Source organism: Osmerus eperlanus, chromosome 10 (genome assembly GCF_963692335.1).
Source record: "Osmerus eperlanus chromosome 10, fOsmEpe2.1, whole genome shotgun sequence".
NCBI lineage: Eukaryota > Metazoa > Chordata > Actinopteri > Osmeriformes > Osmeridae > Osmerus > Osmerus eperlanus.
The window spans coordinates 7735301-7751924 of record NC_085027.1 but is presented as its reverse complement, the minus strand read 5'-3'; the positions used below and the strand labels follow the sequence as shown (position 1 = coordinate 7751924).

Genomic DNA, 16624 nt, shown 5'->3' with positions numbered 1-16624 from the left:
TTAGATGACTCCTCTACCACAGACTATCACAAAGCCTGCTCTTCTCTGACACATTTGATCATGTTAACGGCTGGTTTTAAAGAATCAAACTAAAAGGCTCTGCAACCCGCTGGTGACACTTTGTTTTCTGAGCTATGCTTGAATAGTTAACCTGTTAACTGTCAAAGTGATATGTACTGAAAATAATGTAATGCAGGCTAGATTAATCATCAGTGCCATTAACGAGTCAGGATTCGTTTGAATATTTTTTTTAGGCCAGATTCAAGGACAGATGAATGAAAGTGTTTTTGAGAGCCACAGCAAGATGCCGAAGAGTTACGATTCAGAATCATGCATTGCTGTGGGTAGGTTTGCTCGGCCGCCAGGGCAATAAACAAATTGCTTTATTAATCTGAACTGGACCACTGCCAGAGTGACGGGGGTTGCTTGAGTTAGCTAGATAGCTGACTAGAAGTGCCTGAGGCTAATGTAAGCTATTGATAGCATAATCACATTACAGCAGCATCTTCGGTCACAACTTCAGCGACCTTCGACTTCACAGAGTTCATTAGATCATGAGTTTAAAATGTGATGATCACTAGCAAGTTTATGACTCGTGGCCTGAGTGGTGGAGGGGATGCTTTGGCTAAGCATGCACACTTCCTGCAACTAGGGTGAGCTAGCAACAGTACTGTACAACCAACAACTCCAACTCTGTGTAGATTAACCTTAAAAACATTTCTTTATCAGCCCTCCAAAATCGAATAAAAAATTTAATTGAATGTCTAATTTATTATATACAACGTTTTGGCTCCATGTTTTACAACTCACCATTAATAACTTAGCTGTCAAAGTGATTAATTTAGTTAGCAAGCCAACTTGATTGCAGAATGAGAGAAGTGCAGGACAGAGGCAGAGCGGATTCAAGCATTGTGTCATTTATGTGGGCGCGCGCTGGCAGTATGGTCTAAAAACGCGGGTTATTTGGGGAATGGACAAAGGTTTTCGCTTTGTAAGTCTACGGTGACCAAACCAACTTATGAAACAAATCAAAGAAATTACGTGCGAAATGCAAATCCGTTTTCAGTACACGCACCCCCTTTGATGGAGAATTTATCAGATTCCAATGTCACTTAGCTTGCTAGCATGAAATTAGATTTTTTTGAGCAATTTAGAGATCTTATCTTCTCGTCCGTCCAACTAGCATTTGAGCTGGAACAGAGAACGTTTCTTCCGACCTCATCAATGGACAATGAACACATGCTTTTGTGTGGATATGTGGCAAAAATGAACTGTGAAGGTTAGAAAATATATGTAGGTCTAATGTTGAGACCAACTGGCATGCATGTCTAACTGGCTTTGTCACTAAGCAGTAGGCCTAGCTCTTGTAGAGTCATTCTGATTATTTATATGTATTAGACATATTGGACCAGTCATGATGCATACAATAAACTGTAGGCCTATGCCCCCCAGCTTGGCAGAGCTCTTTATCGGTTCTAGCCACTGTCGATGGTTCTAACTCAAAGTTGAATTTGTATCCAGAGACTTGTCTTCACACAGTAGCCCTGATGTCCTTCAGAATGTTACCCTTTCTTTCTCAGCCTCGCCTGAAGAACAGTGTTTAGTCCACTTCTTATCCAGACAGGAATGTATAACAATCTCCCCGTGCCTCTGCTCTAAGCAATCTACTCAGCCCACTGAACCCCTATAACCTCAGAGCTAACCTTGACTTGAACTAATTAAGAGAGAATGACTCCCCCTAGTTATCCCAGGAGGGGAGGATGAGCAGTTGAGGTCAGAGGGGAGGAAGGGGTGGAGAGAAAAAAGGAGGCAGAGAGATGAAGGTGCGGGGTTTAGGAAAAGAGGGAGGCTTAGACTGAGATCAAGGTGGAGGTGTGTGAAAAGAGGGATGGAGAAAGAAGGAGGTTTTGAGGAAAGGAGGAAGGGATGCAAACAGAAACAGACTGGTGGAGGAGTATGAGTTAATAATTTGTAATCACCATACAACATACATTAACTTTGAGCAGGAAGTCGAGCACAGCGAACAACTGGCCAGAATCCAACTTTACTCTTACAATATGTGAGTCAGTGAATACATCATCACTATCACCAAGCCCTAAACCATCATCAATCAGTCATCTCCACCATTACAGAACCTAACGTTCAATGTTACTAAAGCTCAAACATGACCACTGTCTGTAAACCCATTCAACATATTTTAGGCTACCTGACAACAACAGCATGAAATACAAGTGTGGTTGACACAGAACAGTGTGTGGTTGTACTGCTTGTGATGAGGGGGTGGTCTGTGTGCCTTCATTCAGAGTCTGAAGAATCTGATGACAGAAAGACTGTCCAAGCTTGTTGATGTGACTATCACTAACAGGAAATCTCTGGAAATTTGACACTCATAAACCGACTAATGTGAGAGGCACAGACAAGTAGGTTATCTGATCTCAAACATACATTTGATGGATACAGATGGATAATGCCACTTTCCACCTATTGCTGTGTTTTTATGACTGTCCAGTTGTTTCAATGCAATCCCTATATACTGATATGATCTATTAAGAGCTTTTGACTGTACATTTTCAAAATGGCTGGGGCTGGGTGTTTGGATAACACTAGAGAGCCATTGTGGAAACAGTCCTGGGGATTTGGGTAGGCCTAATGAAAGAAGGTGCAGATGCAATAGAGGACAGAGAAGGTTGTTCTCTGTCCATGTTTCCAGTGTTGCTGACTACTGAAACTACTGAAAACAGCTGAATGTGTACACAAGTGGTTTGCCTGTCTTCCACCTAAATAAATACTTTTTTAAATGTGTATGGTATAATGCAGAGGACAGCATTTCCTGTGTTGCCGACACCAGTGGCTTTTTCCTTTGTCATTGAAAACACTCATCTGTCTAATACCAGGCTTGTCATTATTTGAAATATTTTAAGTCATAACTGAAGTTACAACTGGTATATGCAATTGCGCAGTGCCAAAGCAGTTTTCCATTGTCTAAATAAATGTATCTGAAATGAAAAATGTCACTTTGGTGCTGACTGCATACACTTGCCTGAACATTTCTACAATTTTCGGTTAAGGAATGTAAAATAGGAGGGTGGAAAAACTTACGTTTAAACTAAAAAAAGTTACGTTTAAACAATCAAGTCAATTTTTGGTTTGAGGAAATCTCCCTCAGGGACCAATGGATTGACACATGAGAGGCACAGACAAGTATCTGATCTCAAACATATACAGATGCCTTACATTGTTTTCCCTGTTAAAGCGTTAGGCAAGATCATGTTATTCCATGGTGACTCCAATCAATTATTTATTCACTTGTTTGAGGTTAAATAGTAACTTCATTTCTTAATATGAATACTGTTAATAATTGAATGCAACATCATGTCCATATCAAAAGAACAAAAGTTTTGTTCTTGTTTAAATTGTTCTTGTTTTGAGAGAACATGGCTGTCAAGGCCACTGTCGGCCACAGTTTACAACTCAGTCATTCATTAACCTCTCTGTCAATGTTTAAAGCATCTGTGGTCTTGGGTTTCGACTTCCCTGTCCCTTACTATAAAGACGAGGTTTGGACAGGGACACGTTTATACAAGAGTGGGATAAACTCTTATCTTGACACAAACGATACCAGCCATGGGACACTAAAACTGTGCATCATTCATGATACTGTGTTTTGTTGTGTGGTTTTCGAGAAATGAAAAAAAGCTTCCTGGGTAATAGCAGCAAGGTGAGGGCAGGAGAGATGGGGGAGGGGTTATAGATTGAGAGAGAAACCGGTTTTCTGTAATACCGTGACTGCATCACTGTCTGTTTTCAGACTCACCAGTATTCCCCCCCCCCCCCCCCCTTCTAGCCTCAGATACTGGAAGTCTCTGTTCAGCTCCGTTTTCATAGGCTTCTTCATCATTGATCTAAATGGTCCACATCCGTCTGTAAGGCGGTTCAAGCTCGTCCTCCCTCTGTTCAGTGCCATAGTGCTCCAGTAGGTCTTATGAGCTCATCCATGTTGCTGAAGTGCTGTGATCAGCCAATCTCGAGTGTCCTCCATGATGGACTTCCTTTTAGCGCCCGCAGACCTAAAAGCCCATCACGCAAAGCAGAGTGGGGCTTTTAGATGCCATAAAATGTTTATGCATGCATAACCAATGCTGTGTTATTAGGTTAAGACCTTGTCGGTCTGTCCAGGCTTTTATCGTACCAGATTTACCAGCTGAACTTTAAGACATGTTTGGATCTGTCGTGAGTTCTGACTGGGTTCCAGAGAGAGACAAGAGATAGGGAAAGAGAGAGGGAGAGACAAGTCCCATCTTGTGTTGATGCTGTTAGGGGTTTTGTTTTCCTGGAATGTGAGGAGGCTCCTCCAGTCTCCTGGAAAGCCTCATCAGAGCTCCCATCCCCCCGGCAGGAGAGGGTCTGTGTTCCTCCACACTTCACACCTTGCTCTGGGGCTTCAGTACCAGAAACTGCTCAGAAAACTGTCCTGCCTAGTTACTTGCCTGCCACCCTGATCACAGATCATCTCACGGCCTCAGTCAGACACACCTAAATATTCTCAACACTGACACTAACTGAGTAACTAACTGAGGTCCTGTAGTGTTGTAGTCTTGGCGTAGTTCTATCTGTGGGGTGTGAGTGTTGTAGTGGCATAGTCTTGTCTTTGGAGTCACTCTCAGTGTTTCTGTGTGGCGCCCAGGGCCAAAGACTAACCAGGGGTTTCTGCCATCTGTGTGGCTCCCTGAGGCTTTCTCATCGCTGTTGTGATGTCAGTGGTGAGAGTCACCCTGAGAGTCTATGTTTACTGTGAGGAGGGCTGGGGTTTCACTCTGATAAAACTGAAATCCCTCAGTCATGTCACCTGACTCCACATTCCTGTCCTGGGTGAGTTACAGGTGGCAGGCATTTAAATACACATCCTGTCCTTGTCTGTGTGTGTGTGTGTGTGTTGGGGCTTTTCCTGTGTGTCATCATCATGTATAGAGCAGGCACACAGAAGTTGCTCACACTGTTGACAGTAAACAGGTCCAATGACCTGAATCTATAAACCACAGTTGGTTGCAGATACCTGGGAAGAGATCTCCCTGCCCTGGCTCAAGCAGTGAACACCGTTTATTATTTGGCCCTGAGGGAAGTCCAGAGCAAACCAACCACACCCAGCTCAGCCACTGCCCTTTATACCTAACTATCATTGTTGACACACAATGTGGGTGTGCCTGACATTTTAAATTGCAGCCCTTAAACTATGCACCCTGTGGAACTAATCTTGGTGACAGAGATGATGAGAGAAGTCCGAGAAAGGATAGTATTACATAGGAAGTGGATTTGGATTACTTAAAAGTTCCAGATTACACTTGAGTGACACACATGTGTTAAAGCTCTATGACATACCTGTCAAACTCTCACATGGCCATGTACAAAAAATATCATGATGCATATTGAGGACAGAAGATGAATAATATTGTAATTAGTGATTGTTTCATTAGGAATTTGATATTTGCTTTAAATTGATATTATCTTCTAGTGTGTGTAGAGGAGTTAGATTAAATAACCATGGTTGTCTTTCTGCTAACCCTCGTGCTAATGCTTTGACGAAGGTGTGCTATCCACAGCTTTCTGAACAGGTATTTCAGGTTGAGACATGCTCATGCTGCAGGAACAATGGAGTATCAGTGAGACACGCAAAACAGGTCAGGAGGTAGAATACACAGCAACTCTTAGAGTAGTCCTGGTTATTACCTGGATGTATAACATATCATGAAATAGTTGTAAACTGTGAGGTGTTGCTGAGTATACAAAGGATTAATATTATAGTGTGGAAATAATCAATTAATATATTACAATTAAGTTAACTTGGAACCGGTGTGTCTGTGTGTGTCACTCGTCGCAGTATCACAACAGAAAGAATATCTGAAGCACTTCCTGTTTGAAAGAAATGAACACTGCTGTGTTCAAAGGGTACTGTTACGGAGGGCGGAGCAGGTCACCCAAGTGTAGACTCAGATGAGGAGACAGGAATAAGGTATTTATGAAAGGTATTTATTGGAAGGCTGGGGGAAGATGAGGTGCAGGCCAGGGTAAACTCAGGTGGGTTGCAGGGAAACAAAAACTGAGGCAAGGGGAGCAGGGGCAAGGTAAGCATGTCTTGAGCGGAATCCAAACAAGCAGTCGAGTGGGGATCCAGGCACAGAAGCAGTATAGATACTGGAGACAGGGACTAGAGTGAAAAGAAGAGAGGCTATGATCTGGCAATGTGGAAGTGGCAGGGCTGAGTATTCATATCAGGTCTTGATAATGTAACAGGTTTCAGCTGGTGGGGAACTACTCTCACACCTCTCTCCACTCACACAATAGAGAGAGAAAGAGAGAGGGGAAGAGAGAGCTATAACATATTTCAGTGTTCATGGATTTACTTTGCTGCATAAAATAAAGAGAAGGCCGACTTGCATGAAACACTCTATAAACTACACATGCACTGCATTTCTTTCATAACTAAAAGTTTTGTGCCTCCTGCTGGACAACTAAAATAAATACTAAACCGCAAACCCGTTTCTGAATCTATGGCTTTCCGTACTGTTCCAGGAAGTATTTTCCTTAGTTGTGGTAGACGGGCTCTGGTTGTGGGAAAAAGTAGAGTCAAAGAGTAGAAGTTCTTTTGTAGAGTGGAAAATAATCATCAGTATTTTAGAACAGCAAATAAAATGGCGGGGGGACTTCGGTTAGAGAACGCAAATCCCTTGATTTTCCAACGTTCTGGCGTGAGACTTCTGACAGCAAATGACGAAGACGAAGATGTTGTGGACCCTATCGACGACAGGGAAATCTTTGATATCCTTTAATTTGTGTAATTTGTGGAAAATATTAGCCTATCTTTTTAAGTAATATAGTCTCTAGCTTGTATGCAACTATAGTTTGGTATCTAGGCTGAAGTATCACGGATTTATTCACGGTAAATTTGCACTCTAGTTTTTTTTTTAATAATATATTCTGGCCACGAACCTACCAGGTGTTAATTCAAGCGATTAAACCTTGACTGAAGGTGGACTACATCTCATAAGGTCCATCAACGACCCCGAGCACCCGCTTTCCCTCGAGGAGCTCAATGTTGTGGAACAAGTGCGTGTGCGCGTGAGTAACCTCTATTATGTGAAAGATTGGCTTGTACTTTTGGATAAGAGCGTCTGCTAAATGACTAAATGTACTTTTCTATACTTATGAGTTTGACAACAGACTACGGAATTAAGTCATTTTTCTTCAGGTAAACGACCAGGAGAACACCGTCGGGGTGGAGTTTACCCCCACCATCCCACACTGCAGCATGGCAACCCTTATTGGCCTGTCGATCAAAGTCAAACTGCTGCGCTCGCTACCAGAAAGGTTCAAGGTTGGTTAGGTTGCCTTGGCTACAGAAACAAGAACCTCAATAACACTCACACCTCACTGCTAGTTTGAGAGTACTGTAAATATCCAACTTTAACCTGTATATCTTACTCATATATATATCATACCTAACTCCCCTCAGATTGACGTTTGTATAACTCCTGGGACCCACGCCTCAGAGGAAGCAGGTAACACACTGTATAATTAAGTATTTGAATGGCAGTAATACACACCTAGTTCTAAGCTAATAGTGCATGAACATTACAGTATGTGTAGGCCTACTCGTACGTCCTGAGCATGAGTCCTAAGTAAGTTATTAGTGAGGTCTGCAAGTATGCTCTTTTTTACAGTCAACAAGCAGCTAGCAGATAAGGAGAGAGTGGCTGCAGCTCTGGAAAATGCCCAGCTTCTGGAGGTTGTCAACCAATGTCTGTCCACCAGAACCCTCTAAGAACCAAGCACCACTGAATGCTGAGGGTCCTGGTAATATTAGCAAATCCTTGTCCACCAGTGCTGCCCGAATACCCTGAGGAACCAATCTGCTCAGAGCTATGATGGACAATATCTTAGATCTCTATGAACAGTTTTCTGAAGCACTTTCTACTAGTGATTCATTCTAGTAGACAGCAAGTACCGGTAGTCCTGAAAATGTCATACAGTCTACTTTATAAATCAATCAGTCACAGAGTATATTCTGATTGTGTCTTTTAAATGTAACATTTGCAATTACAGCTGACGCATACTTGTATGCATTGCAGTTTTATCTGCAACATTTCATAATTTTGCTGACATTAAATGCTTAATTTTATGAATTGTGTATTGTGAATAAATACATGTAAAATATGGAAGCCCCTTGTGTCATTATCTAAAGGCTTGCTCTGCGAAAGATTATTGTCCAATAATAACGTAATCCTCCTTCCTTCCACTACCCTCCCCTGTCCCTTGACAATATTAAAGCTAGAAATTGTCAAGAACCTGACATTTTAGGGTTAAATTCCCATTTTCTCCTGAGACAGTCAACAGCAGAGTGGCGCAGCGGAAGCGTGCTGGGCCCATAACCCAGAGGTCGATGGATCGAAACCATCCTCTGCTAAAGCTTTTCTCATAACACAGGATCATAGACAATGGTAGTGACATGATAGCAGCAGCATGTTTTGAGTTTTGCCTGTATAACTTAAATGTTTAAATTTAGAAACAATCAAATGGAACTTAATTTATAAGACCAACTTTATATATGTTATGTTTTAAAACCATGAATCAATGTGCCTATTGCAGTATCTCGCAGTTAATCCTGTGGGGTTTTACCACCTACTACTGGACAAAGGGAAATATTGCAGTTTGAGCTGACAGACCTGCTACAGGTCTCCTCGGGAACATGCTGTCAACTCCACTCCTTATATTGTTTTAAAACAACACCATTTTCATTACACTGCCTGAAATGTTATACTGCATATCTAAGCCTTCGTGTGTGTGTGCGTGCGTGCGGGTGTAGGATTATCATTCCATGTTATACATTTGATACCATAGGGAGTATCACCAGGCTGTATCGTTTGCCACCTGGAGCCTGGTGGTTCGACCAGAAACAGGTTTTTGGAGGAGCTCCATTATACACTACAGCTTTTGCTTTGCATTAAAATTGATTAGCGATCATTTTCCTTACATACGGTAACACAATACTTTTCCATAAAATTCCCCTTTAAAGGCTGTCTCTTAATTCTGGACTCAGGTCAACATGTGCACTGTTTTGTTACGGCCCTCAGTCAGTATGGTTATTCAGTAAATAGTTAATCCCATATAGATTATACAAGTATTTATCTCTGGTAATCTGATTTTACAATCCTCAATATCGATGTGAGGGTTTAAAATAACAGCTTGCATTAAATGAGTAGATCAGAACTACGGTCATTTTAACTTTGTGATTAGAATGATAGGTGAATGTGAAAGATGACCCAGTGTTGTCTCTTCACATGTTGCAGCTGGTGCTAGGTAACAGTATCTGGCAACTGACTCTGGCAACTGACATTCGAATGTTTCCTTCTCTGTCACCATTGACAACCGTTGATTGCATTCTAACATCCAATCACAACTAAGGCTTACAGAATATCAACCAATGAGATAGCTTTATATTTTGATTGACGTATTTTAAACCAATTGGGTTCAATATCTCAGTCACCATCGTTTATATTTAATGCCCATGTCTTCGCATTTCATTTAGTTCGCCGCCGTTATAATTTGAGTTTCAGTTGTTGTTCATTACCAGTTCGTTGAACTTAATACGTAAAACAATCACAATGAGGGAAATTGTGCATTTGCAGGCTGGGCAGTGCGGAAACCAAATTGGAGCAAAGGTTTGGGATATTTCTGTAAATATTACAGTACCAAGCTAGCGAACTAGTTGGAGCTAGGCTAGGTCTAGCCCATCGAACAAGCTAGAGCTAGCTAATAGCTAACTAGCTGCATTGTCATTAAATTACCTCAAGTTGGCTGGCACGACGAAGTAGATCGTTCATGTAGTTTATATGTACAATATTTGTGTACTGTGCATTATTGTTAGTGACGCTAGTTGACTACCTAGTCACCAGTATTTCAGTGCCACTGACCTGTTGAGTTTGGACTACAGTACATAAATTATTTTCTCCCGCCCTAGTTTTGGGAGGTGATAAGCGACGAACATGGCATCGACCCCACTGGGACCTACCACGGCGACAGCGACCTTCAACTGGAGAGAATTAACGTGTATTACAATGAAGCAACAGGTGCGTTGAACAAACCTTGAATTTTTCCATTGGAATAGGCTGAATCTTCGACTAAGACACAATTAAGAGACAGATGGTCGCGGTTCGTCTCGAGTGTAACAGGTGATTAAATGATCTAGACACGCGCTCACACGAAACGACTTAAAAATGGCTATCTTGTGGAGTCCGTAACTAATACGAATAATCTTGCCAATTCGCTGACCTAATGCTGTGTTCATTCGTTTATATATATTTCCAGGAGGCAAGTATGTCCCCCGTGCAGTGTTGGTGGACTTGGAGCCTGGCACCATGGACTCTGTGAGATCTGGTCCATTTGGCCAGATCTTCAGACCAGACAACTTTGTCTTTGGTGAATATGATACATTTTCAGTTAAGAAAGTGAGTTTGTGACAGATTATTTACCTCGTGATTTTGCTCAGAGTTTCAGAACTTGATGCTCCTTTTTTTTTTTTTAGGTCAGAGTGGTGCAGGTAACAACTGGGCCAAGGGCCACTACACAGAGGGGGCTGAGCTGGTGGACTCAGTCCTGGATGTGGTGAGAAAGGAGGCTGAGAGCTGTGACTGCCTCCAGGGCTTTCAGCTCACCCACTCTCTGGGCGGGGGCACTGGTTCAGGCATGGGCACCCTGCTCATCAGCAAGATCCGCGAGGAGTACCCTGACCGCATTATGAACACCTTCAGTGTGGTGCCCTCCCCCAAGGTGTCAGACACTGTTGTGGAGCCCTACAATGCCACCCTGTCTGTGCACCAGCTAGTAGAGAACACAGACGAGACCTACTGCATTGACAACGAGGCGCTCTACGACATCTGCTTCCGCACGCTCAAACTCACCACGCCCACCTATGGTGATCTTAACCACCTCGTTTCCGCCACAATGAGTGGAGTCACAACCTGCCTGCGTTTCCCCGGCCAGCTCAACGCAGATCTCCGCAAGTTGGCTGTCAACATGGTACCCTTCCCCCGCCTGCACTTCTTCATGCCTGGTTTTGCCCCTCTCACCAGCAGGGGGAGCCAGCAATACCGTGCCCTGACAGTGCCTGAACTCACCCAGCAAATGTTTGACGCCAAGAACATGATGGCAGCCTGCGACCCCCGTCATGGGCGCTACCTCACTGTGGCAGCCATTTTCCGTGGCCGCATGTCCATGAAGGAAGTGGATGAGCAGATGCTGAATGTGCAGAACAAAAACAGCAGCTACTTTGTGGAATGGATCCCCAACAACGTAAAAACGGCTGTCTGCGACATTCCGCCCCGTGGCCTCAAGATGGCTGCTACCTTCATAGGTAACAGCACAGCTATCCAGGAGCTGTTCAAGCGCATTTCCGAGCAGTTCACCGCCATGTTCCGCCGCAAGGCCTTTTTGCATTGGTACACGGGTGAGGGTATGGATGAGATGGAGTTCACAGAGGCAGAGAGCAACATGAACGACCTTGTGTCTGAATACCAGCAGTACCAGGATGCCACCGCTGAGGAGGATGGTGAATTTGAAGAGGAGGGAGACGAGGAGCTGGCTTAAAATGGCTGCCCCAGAGACGCTCATTACCATCCTGTTTGTCCATTTTTATTGTTGGCATTAAAGTTATCAAAGTCTGTTCTCAAGGTTTATTAAAGGCATACATTTGATAGCAATACCATATTTTGTCTTGCACGTTTTCTTTTTAAATGCACCAAAGCAGCCTTATAGAGATTGTTTATCCAAAGTTTTCCAATCTTTGAGTTTTAACTACATAGTGAGCTGAGTCAAACAGCCACATCTGCTCTATAGAGTTGCTGGCATGGAAGTAAACTGACACAGGGATGGGAGTGTAACGAGGGGGAAATGTAACTTGTTTCAGCTGAACACTGAGCATGCTGCTTTCATTATATAATCAAATGGGTTTTTTTTCTATGATGAAAGCTTGTTTCAGGAGTTTCTCTGGTATTAACTCGGCCAGTTAGGTGACATCTGGTGCTCAATCTTGCACACAATTCACACAATTGACTTCCTAACTACTCAACTACTGTTTGATTGTAGGTTGACTAAGGTGAGAAGGCTTAACAATAAATAATGCTAAACACAAATCTCAGTCACTAGCTCTTGAGCCCAATCAACATAAAAGGGACCCCCAAATAAATATATTCATTTATAGACTACAGCATGTAATCAAAGCATAACTCCCCTTTGTTTTACATTACTGACTTTATTCAAATATGCAGAAGAGTGGAGTAGGACCCTTCTCATTTATGGAGATGGTCTTTAACGTTTAGTCATGTCATGCCTATAGATCTATGCTACAAAGAGCTAATGATGTCAATGGCTTTAGTAGAAATATTAACAAGTCCATCTCCACAGAGGCAGTTGTGACAGGAGCACACAGGGAGGTTTAGTGTTATTCGAGACAAATTGTCCGTATAAGGGCTAGATTTGTAGTTTGATGTATTTTCATTCAAGTACTTTAATACCACCTGTGAAAGTCCATGGGCTCTGTAATTATGTGCTCTCTAGGCAGTCAGGTAGAAACAAGCAAGTAGGCGAACACTGTTCCGCCCATAGTTCCGCTAGATGGCGGCAATAACGCATGTTCATACGTAAACGATAACCCTCGAATCATCACAGCTGTCTGGGCAGCTTTCAGAGCCAAAAAGGTTACCTGTGCGCCGGGGTGCTACAATTTCGTTAAAGCCTATACAACTGACCGAGTAGGTGTAAGTTACTACAGCTAACCAGTAGCCTATTCTATTAGCCTAGCCTAGGCCTATATCTGTGTACGTGCAACGCTAGACTAACGAGAAGACTTCTGGTCAAACAGTGTGTAGTAGTAAGCTATTGTCCAGGTATTTTTAATTCAAAGCTACATATGCCCACTCCAACCCAAGCTAGAGGGAGATTCCTCGGCCTCCCACGCTGCACTGGAATCACGCTTTCCTCGTCGCACACTCCTCTACCCTCCCCTTGCCTGTGTGATGTTACCGTTACGCGCTACTATAATAAGCAGATACGTGGTTCTCTGAGCGAACCCATCACTGACGTCACTAACTCCATGGGTAGATAAATACGGGGATCCGCACCGTTCATCGAGTCAAACCGAAACTTCTCTACATTGAAAACTACAACGGGAACGAGAGGACCTATTGCAACAGATTTGGACCACCTTTGGATTTTATGCTTCGGAAGGGCTACTTCAGGCGCTCATAAAACGTGGGTATAGGCTATTTACGACATGGATTATTCTCTACTACAACAATCGCTCTGAATGTGTTGACCAAGATTGTAAAATGATTTATAATTTCCAAGTTAAGCCTATCGTGCCCAAAATACGCTCGGAATATTTCAAAAATATATATAAACTGCATTTGAGTAACCTATGCCTATTGTTTCTTTGTGTTTCCTTACTATTAACATTATTTAATTGTGTTTGTATTTGAAAGTGGTGCGGGTTGGTCAGCATTGAGCTGAATAGCCTATAGCCTACTAACTAACGAATATCTTCTATTCACAGACAGTTAAGTCGTCATGACTTTGAACAAAGGAGACAAGTTGCGCAACATGGACAAGCGTAGAGGCAGCATGCCGTTCCCTATGCATCTTCAGAACATGCATCGGAGGAGTATGCCCGTTGATGACCGCGAGATGCGCGCTTCGATGACCCCAGTGCAAACGGGTGAGCTGACCAACCTCATGCGCTGCACATCTTATTCCCCCGGGGAGCCCCACCGGGACAGCTGCGTGTCCGACTCGTCCGACTCCGTCATTTCGTCCGGCAGCGACTCCGAGGGTCAGGTGTACAAGGTGGTACTCTTGGGGGAGCACGGCGTTGGCAAGTCCAGTCTCGCCAGGATCTTCGGCGGAGTGGAGGATGGTCACGACTGCGACGAAACAGGTGAGTCACGGGATTTCCCAATGATGATGATGGTGATGATGATCATGTTGGGTGTTTGCGGCGGCAAATATTTTTAATAGAGGCTCAGTTTAGAGGTTTACAAGACTGATGATGAGATTAAATGTAAATGACATAGGCTACTACTAAATTAAAAGAGCAACAGTTCATCCACTGTCTGCCATGTCTCTACCACAGTCAGCTAGGAAACAAAGAGAGCTATTGATTGAGAGAAATCAGGACAATGATGACATACCTTCAGACAGACCACTATCCTGGCTCACTGTGAGTGTGTGGATAGCCAATCTGACTGAGAGTAAGCCTGTAGTGACTGTTACATGTCTGTAGTGAGGATTGGAAGGAAGAAATAGGGATGACATCGGCATGGCTATAGGTCTATTAGGCTGGCACTTGTATTGATCATATTTTCTGTCCTCCTAGGGAACACGTATGACAGGTCCATCGAGGTGGATGAGGAGGAGGCCTCCATTCTTCTCTATGACATCTGGGAGCAGGTGAGAGAGCCTTCATCTGACTCAAAGTATTTAAGAGGAACAATGGTGTAATCCCAAAACAATGGCCTGATCTAATGGAAAAATACTTATAGGCGTAGTTTTTGCATTTGTATACAATTCAACAATAATATTCCTGAAAACAATCTATAACAAAGATCTTGAGGAATAAAATTATTTTCTGAATAAATGTAAAATGTTAGGGAATCAAACACTTCAGTTTGTAGCTGACAACCATTTTCATGTCTATGTTCATCCAGTGAACCTACTCCTGAGGGGTTGTGATGTGTCACTAACCATCTGGTCCCTCCCCCCTCCAGGATAACAGCCAATGGCTGAAAGAGCAGTGCATGAAGTTGGGCGATGCCTACATCATAGTGTACTCTGTGACAGACAAGGCCAGCTTTGAGAAGGCGTCTGAGCTCAGGATCCAGCTTCGCAGAGCTCGTCAGTCTGAGAACATTCCCATCATCCTAGTGGGCAACAAGAGTGACCTAGTGCGGTCCAGAGAGGTGTCTGTCGATGGTGAGTCACTGTTTCAATCTCTCCCTCAAGTGAGATGGGGATATTAGACTTCAAGGGGCCAACCCAATGTAAGATAAGAATCACTGTCTTGTCAATGTCTAACCTGAACATCTGTGTCTCTTTCTGTCTTTCCATCTCCCCCTCCTCTCCTGACTCCTCTCCCCCTGCAGAGGGCAGTGCCTGTGCCGTGGTGTTCGACTGTAAGTTCATCGAGACGTCGGCCTCGCTGCATCACAATGTGCGGGACTTGTTTGAGGGCATTGTGCGTCAGATCAGGCTGAGGAAGGACAGCAAGGAGGAGAACGCTCGGCGGATGGCCAGCTGCAAACGCAGGGAGAGCATCGGCAAAAAGGCTAAACGCTTCCTCGGACGCATGGTGGCCCGCAAAAACAAGAAGATGGCCTTCAGACAGAAGTCCAAATCCTGTCATGACCTGTCAGTCCTCTGAGCAACCAAAAGCTGGGAATGATGTTGTTCTCTAAAGCCTGTGAAGACCAGACGCTGTGTGTGTTTCAACACTAACCCCAAGGACTGAGCATAGAGCTGTACAGAAATATATTTTAATTTTGTAAAAAAAATAAAGAAAATTGAGGAGTGGAATATGATCTGTAGAAAAGAAAGTCCACATCATTACAAGGAGTTGTTGACCTGCATGACGCTTTTGTTTTGGAAGATTCAGTTTTATTATTTTTACGCTGTTCATCGCCTTAAATGTATAGATAATGTGTGTTCATTTTTCATTTTGCGTATATTCAACCCACTGAGGCTTGTTATTCTATAAACAGGAATTGTGAAAGGGCGTTGGTATAGGAAGCCTTTGCTTCTCAAGTGTTTCTGTTTTAGGGAAGAATACTGCATCTCTATACGGTTCCTGACAGGAAAATACTGTTTCTTTCAGCACTGACCAGAGGCTGTATCATAGTTCATGCTGTAGACCTGTTCCGAGCTTGTATCTCAACGATTCATACTGTAGGCCTGTTCCGAGCTTGTATCTCAATGGTTCATACTCTGGGCCTGGTCTGAGCTCATATCTCTATGGTTAATACCGTAGGAACGGTCTAATCTTGTATGGTTCATATTGTAGAACTGGTCTAAGCTTGTATCTTATGGTTCATACTGTACAACTGGTCTGAGCTTGTATTTCTATGGTTCATGAGCCTGATCTGTGGTTTTATCTGAGGCTACAGGACGACCTAGTCACAGTCCAGAGCTACCTGGTTTCAGCAGCACCAGGAATCTGGAGTCACACTTACTTGAAACATGAGTACGCAGGTTCGTACTGGGGATTTAGAGGGGTAGGTCAGGATGGATTGCGGGGGGACATAAGACACATAAAAAGTATCGTCCCATGCTCTTCAATCCAGTTATGACTGTGTTAAGACAAGCAATAAAGTATACCTGTCCTGATTTAAACATTGTTTTGATTGATTGCGGTTGATTTGCACTTACATTTAATATTTAATGAGGATTTTGTTAAATGTTTACAGTTGAACTTTTGCAATAAAACTTCAAATGCAACCATCGTGGTAGTCTTTATCTTGAAAAGCATAATAGCCGTAAGCTGGTCCATATTCTACCAGACATAGATGCACAGTCACAGAATGTTGTT

The 16624-nt window shown here is 43.2% G+C and overlaps 3 protein-coding genes and 1 non-coding gene across 5 annotated transcripts; all 4 read left to right on the top strand.

The window, feature by feature from the left end:
* Nucleotides 1–6537: 6537 nt before the first annotated feature.
* ciao2b (cytosolic iron-sulfur assembly component 2B) lies at nt 6538–8208 on the top strand. The gene is made up of 5 exons (XM_062471752.1): nt 6538–6815; nt 7036–7113; nt 7244–7369; nt 7508–7553; nt 7716–8208. Exons 1-5 carry the CDS (start codon nt 6687–6689, stop codon nt 7814–7816), a joined length of 480 nt encoding a protein of 159 aa, XP_062327736.1. The 5' UTR covers nt 6538–6686; the 3' UTR covers nt 7817–8208.
* Nucleotides 8209–8386: 178 nt separating this feature from the next.
* Nucleotides 8387–8458, top strand: trnam-cau (transfer RNA methionine (anticodon CAU)). Its single transcript has one exon. It is a non-coding gene; the product is annotated as a tRNA-Met (tRNA).
* A 1081-nt stretch (nt 8459–9539) lies between these two features.
* Nucleotides 9540–11755, top strand: LOC134027709 (tubulin beta-4B chain). Its single transcript, XM_062470726.1, has 4 exons — nt 9540–9713; nt 10013–10121; nt 10360–10470; nt 10577–11755. The coding sequence occupies exons 1-4, from the start codon at nt 9657–9659 to the stop codon at nt 11635–11637; spliced, it is 1338 nt and encodes a 445-aa protein (XP_062326710.1). The 5' UTR covers nt 9540–9656; the 3' UTR covers nt 11638–11755.
* A 1377-nt stretch (nt 11756–13132) lies between these two features.
* On the top strand, nt 13133–16357 carry rrad (Ras-related associated with diabetes). 2 transcript variants are annotated; one of them, XM_062470728.1, is made up of 5 exons: nt 13133–13277; nt 13582–13981; nt 14420–14493; nt 14811–15015; nt 15186–16357. In XM_062470728.1, the coding sequence occupies exons 2-5, from the start codon at nt 13615–13617 to the stop codon at nt 15461–15463; spliced, it is 924 nt and encodes a 307-aa protein (XP_062326712.1). In that variant the 5' UTR covers nt 13133–13277; nt 13582–13614; the 3' UTR covers nt 15464–16357. The 2 variants fall into 2 exon arrangements, with proteins under 2 accessions (XP_062326712.1, XP_062326711.1); XM_062470727.1 differs by having other exon boundaries at nt 13145–13299; nt 13601–13981.
* Nucleotides 16358–16624: the final 267 nt, after the last annotated feature.

Excerpts from the sequence above, each read along its gene's own strand:
- ciao2b (XM_062471752.1), top strand. The coding sequence starts at position 6,687 with ATGGCGGGGGGACTTCGGTTAGAGAACGCAAATCCCTTGATTTTCCAA. Across the intron at positions 6,816-7,035 it reads ACGACAGGGAAATCTTTGAT|CTCATAAGGTCCATCAACGA; the intron begins ATCCTTTAATTT and ends GGTGGACTACAT. Across the intron at positions 7,114-7,243 it reads TGGAACAAGTGCGTGTGCGC|GTAAACGACCAGGAGAACAC; the intron begins GTGAGTAACCTC and ends ATTTTTCTTCAG.
- LOC134027709 (XM_062470726.1), top strand. The coding sequence starts at position 9,657 with ATGAGGGAAATTGTGCATTTGCAGGCTGGGCAGTGCGGAAACCAAATT. Across the intron at positions 9,714-10,012 it reads GAAACCAAATTGGAGCAAAG|TTTTGGGAGGTGATAAGCGA; the intron begins GTTTGGGATATT and ends CTCCCGCCCTAG. Across the intron at positions 10,122-10,359 it reads GTATTACAATGAAGCAACAG|GAGGCAAGTATGTCCCCCGT; the intron begins GTGCGTTGAACA and ends ATATATTTCCAG.
- rrad (XM_062470728.1), top strand. The coding sequence starts at position 13,615 with ATGACTTTGAACAAAGGAGACAAGTTGCGCAACATGGACAAGCGTAGA. Across the intron at positions 13,982-14,419 it reads TCACGACTGCGACGAAACAG|GGAACACGTATGACAGGTCC; the intron begins GTGAGTCACGGG and ends CTGTCCTCCTAG. Across the intron at positions 15,016-15,185 it reads CAGAGAGGTGTCTGTCGATG|AGGGCAGTGCCTGTGCCGTG; the intron begins GTGAGTCACTGT and ends CTCCCCCTGCAG.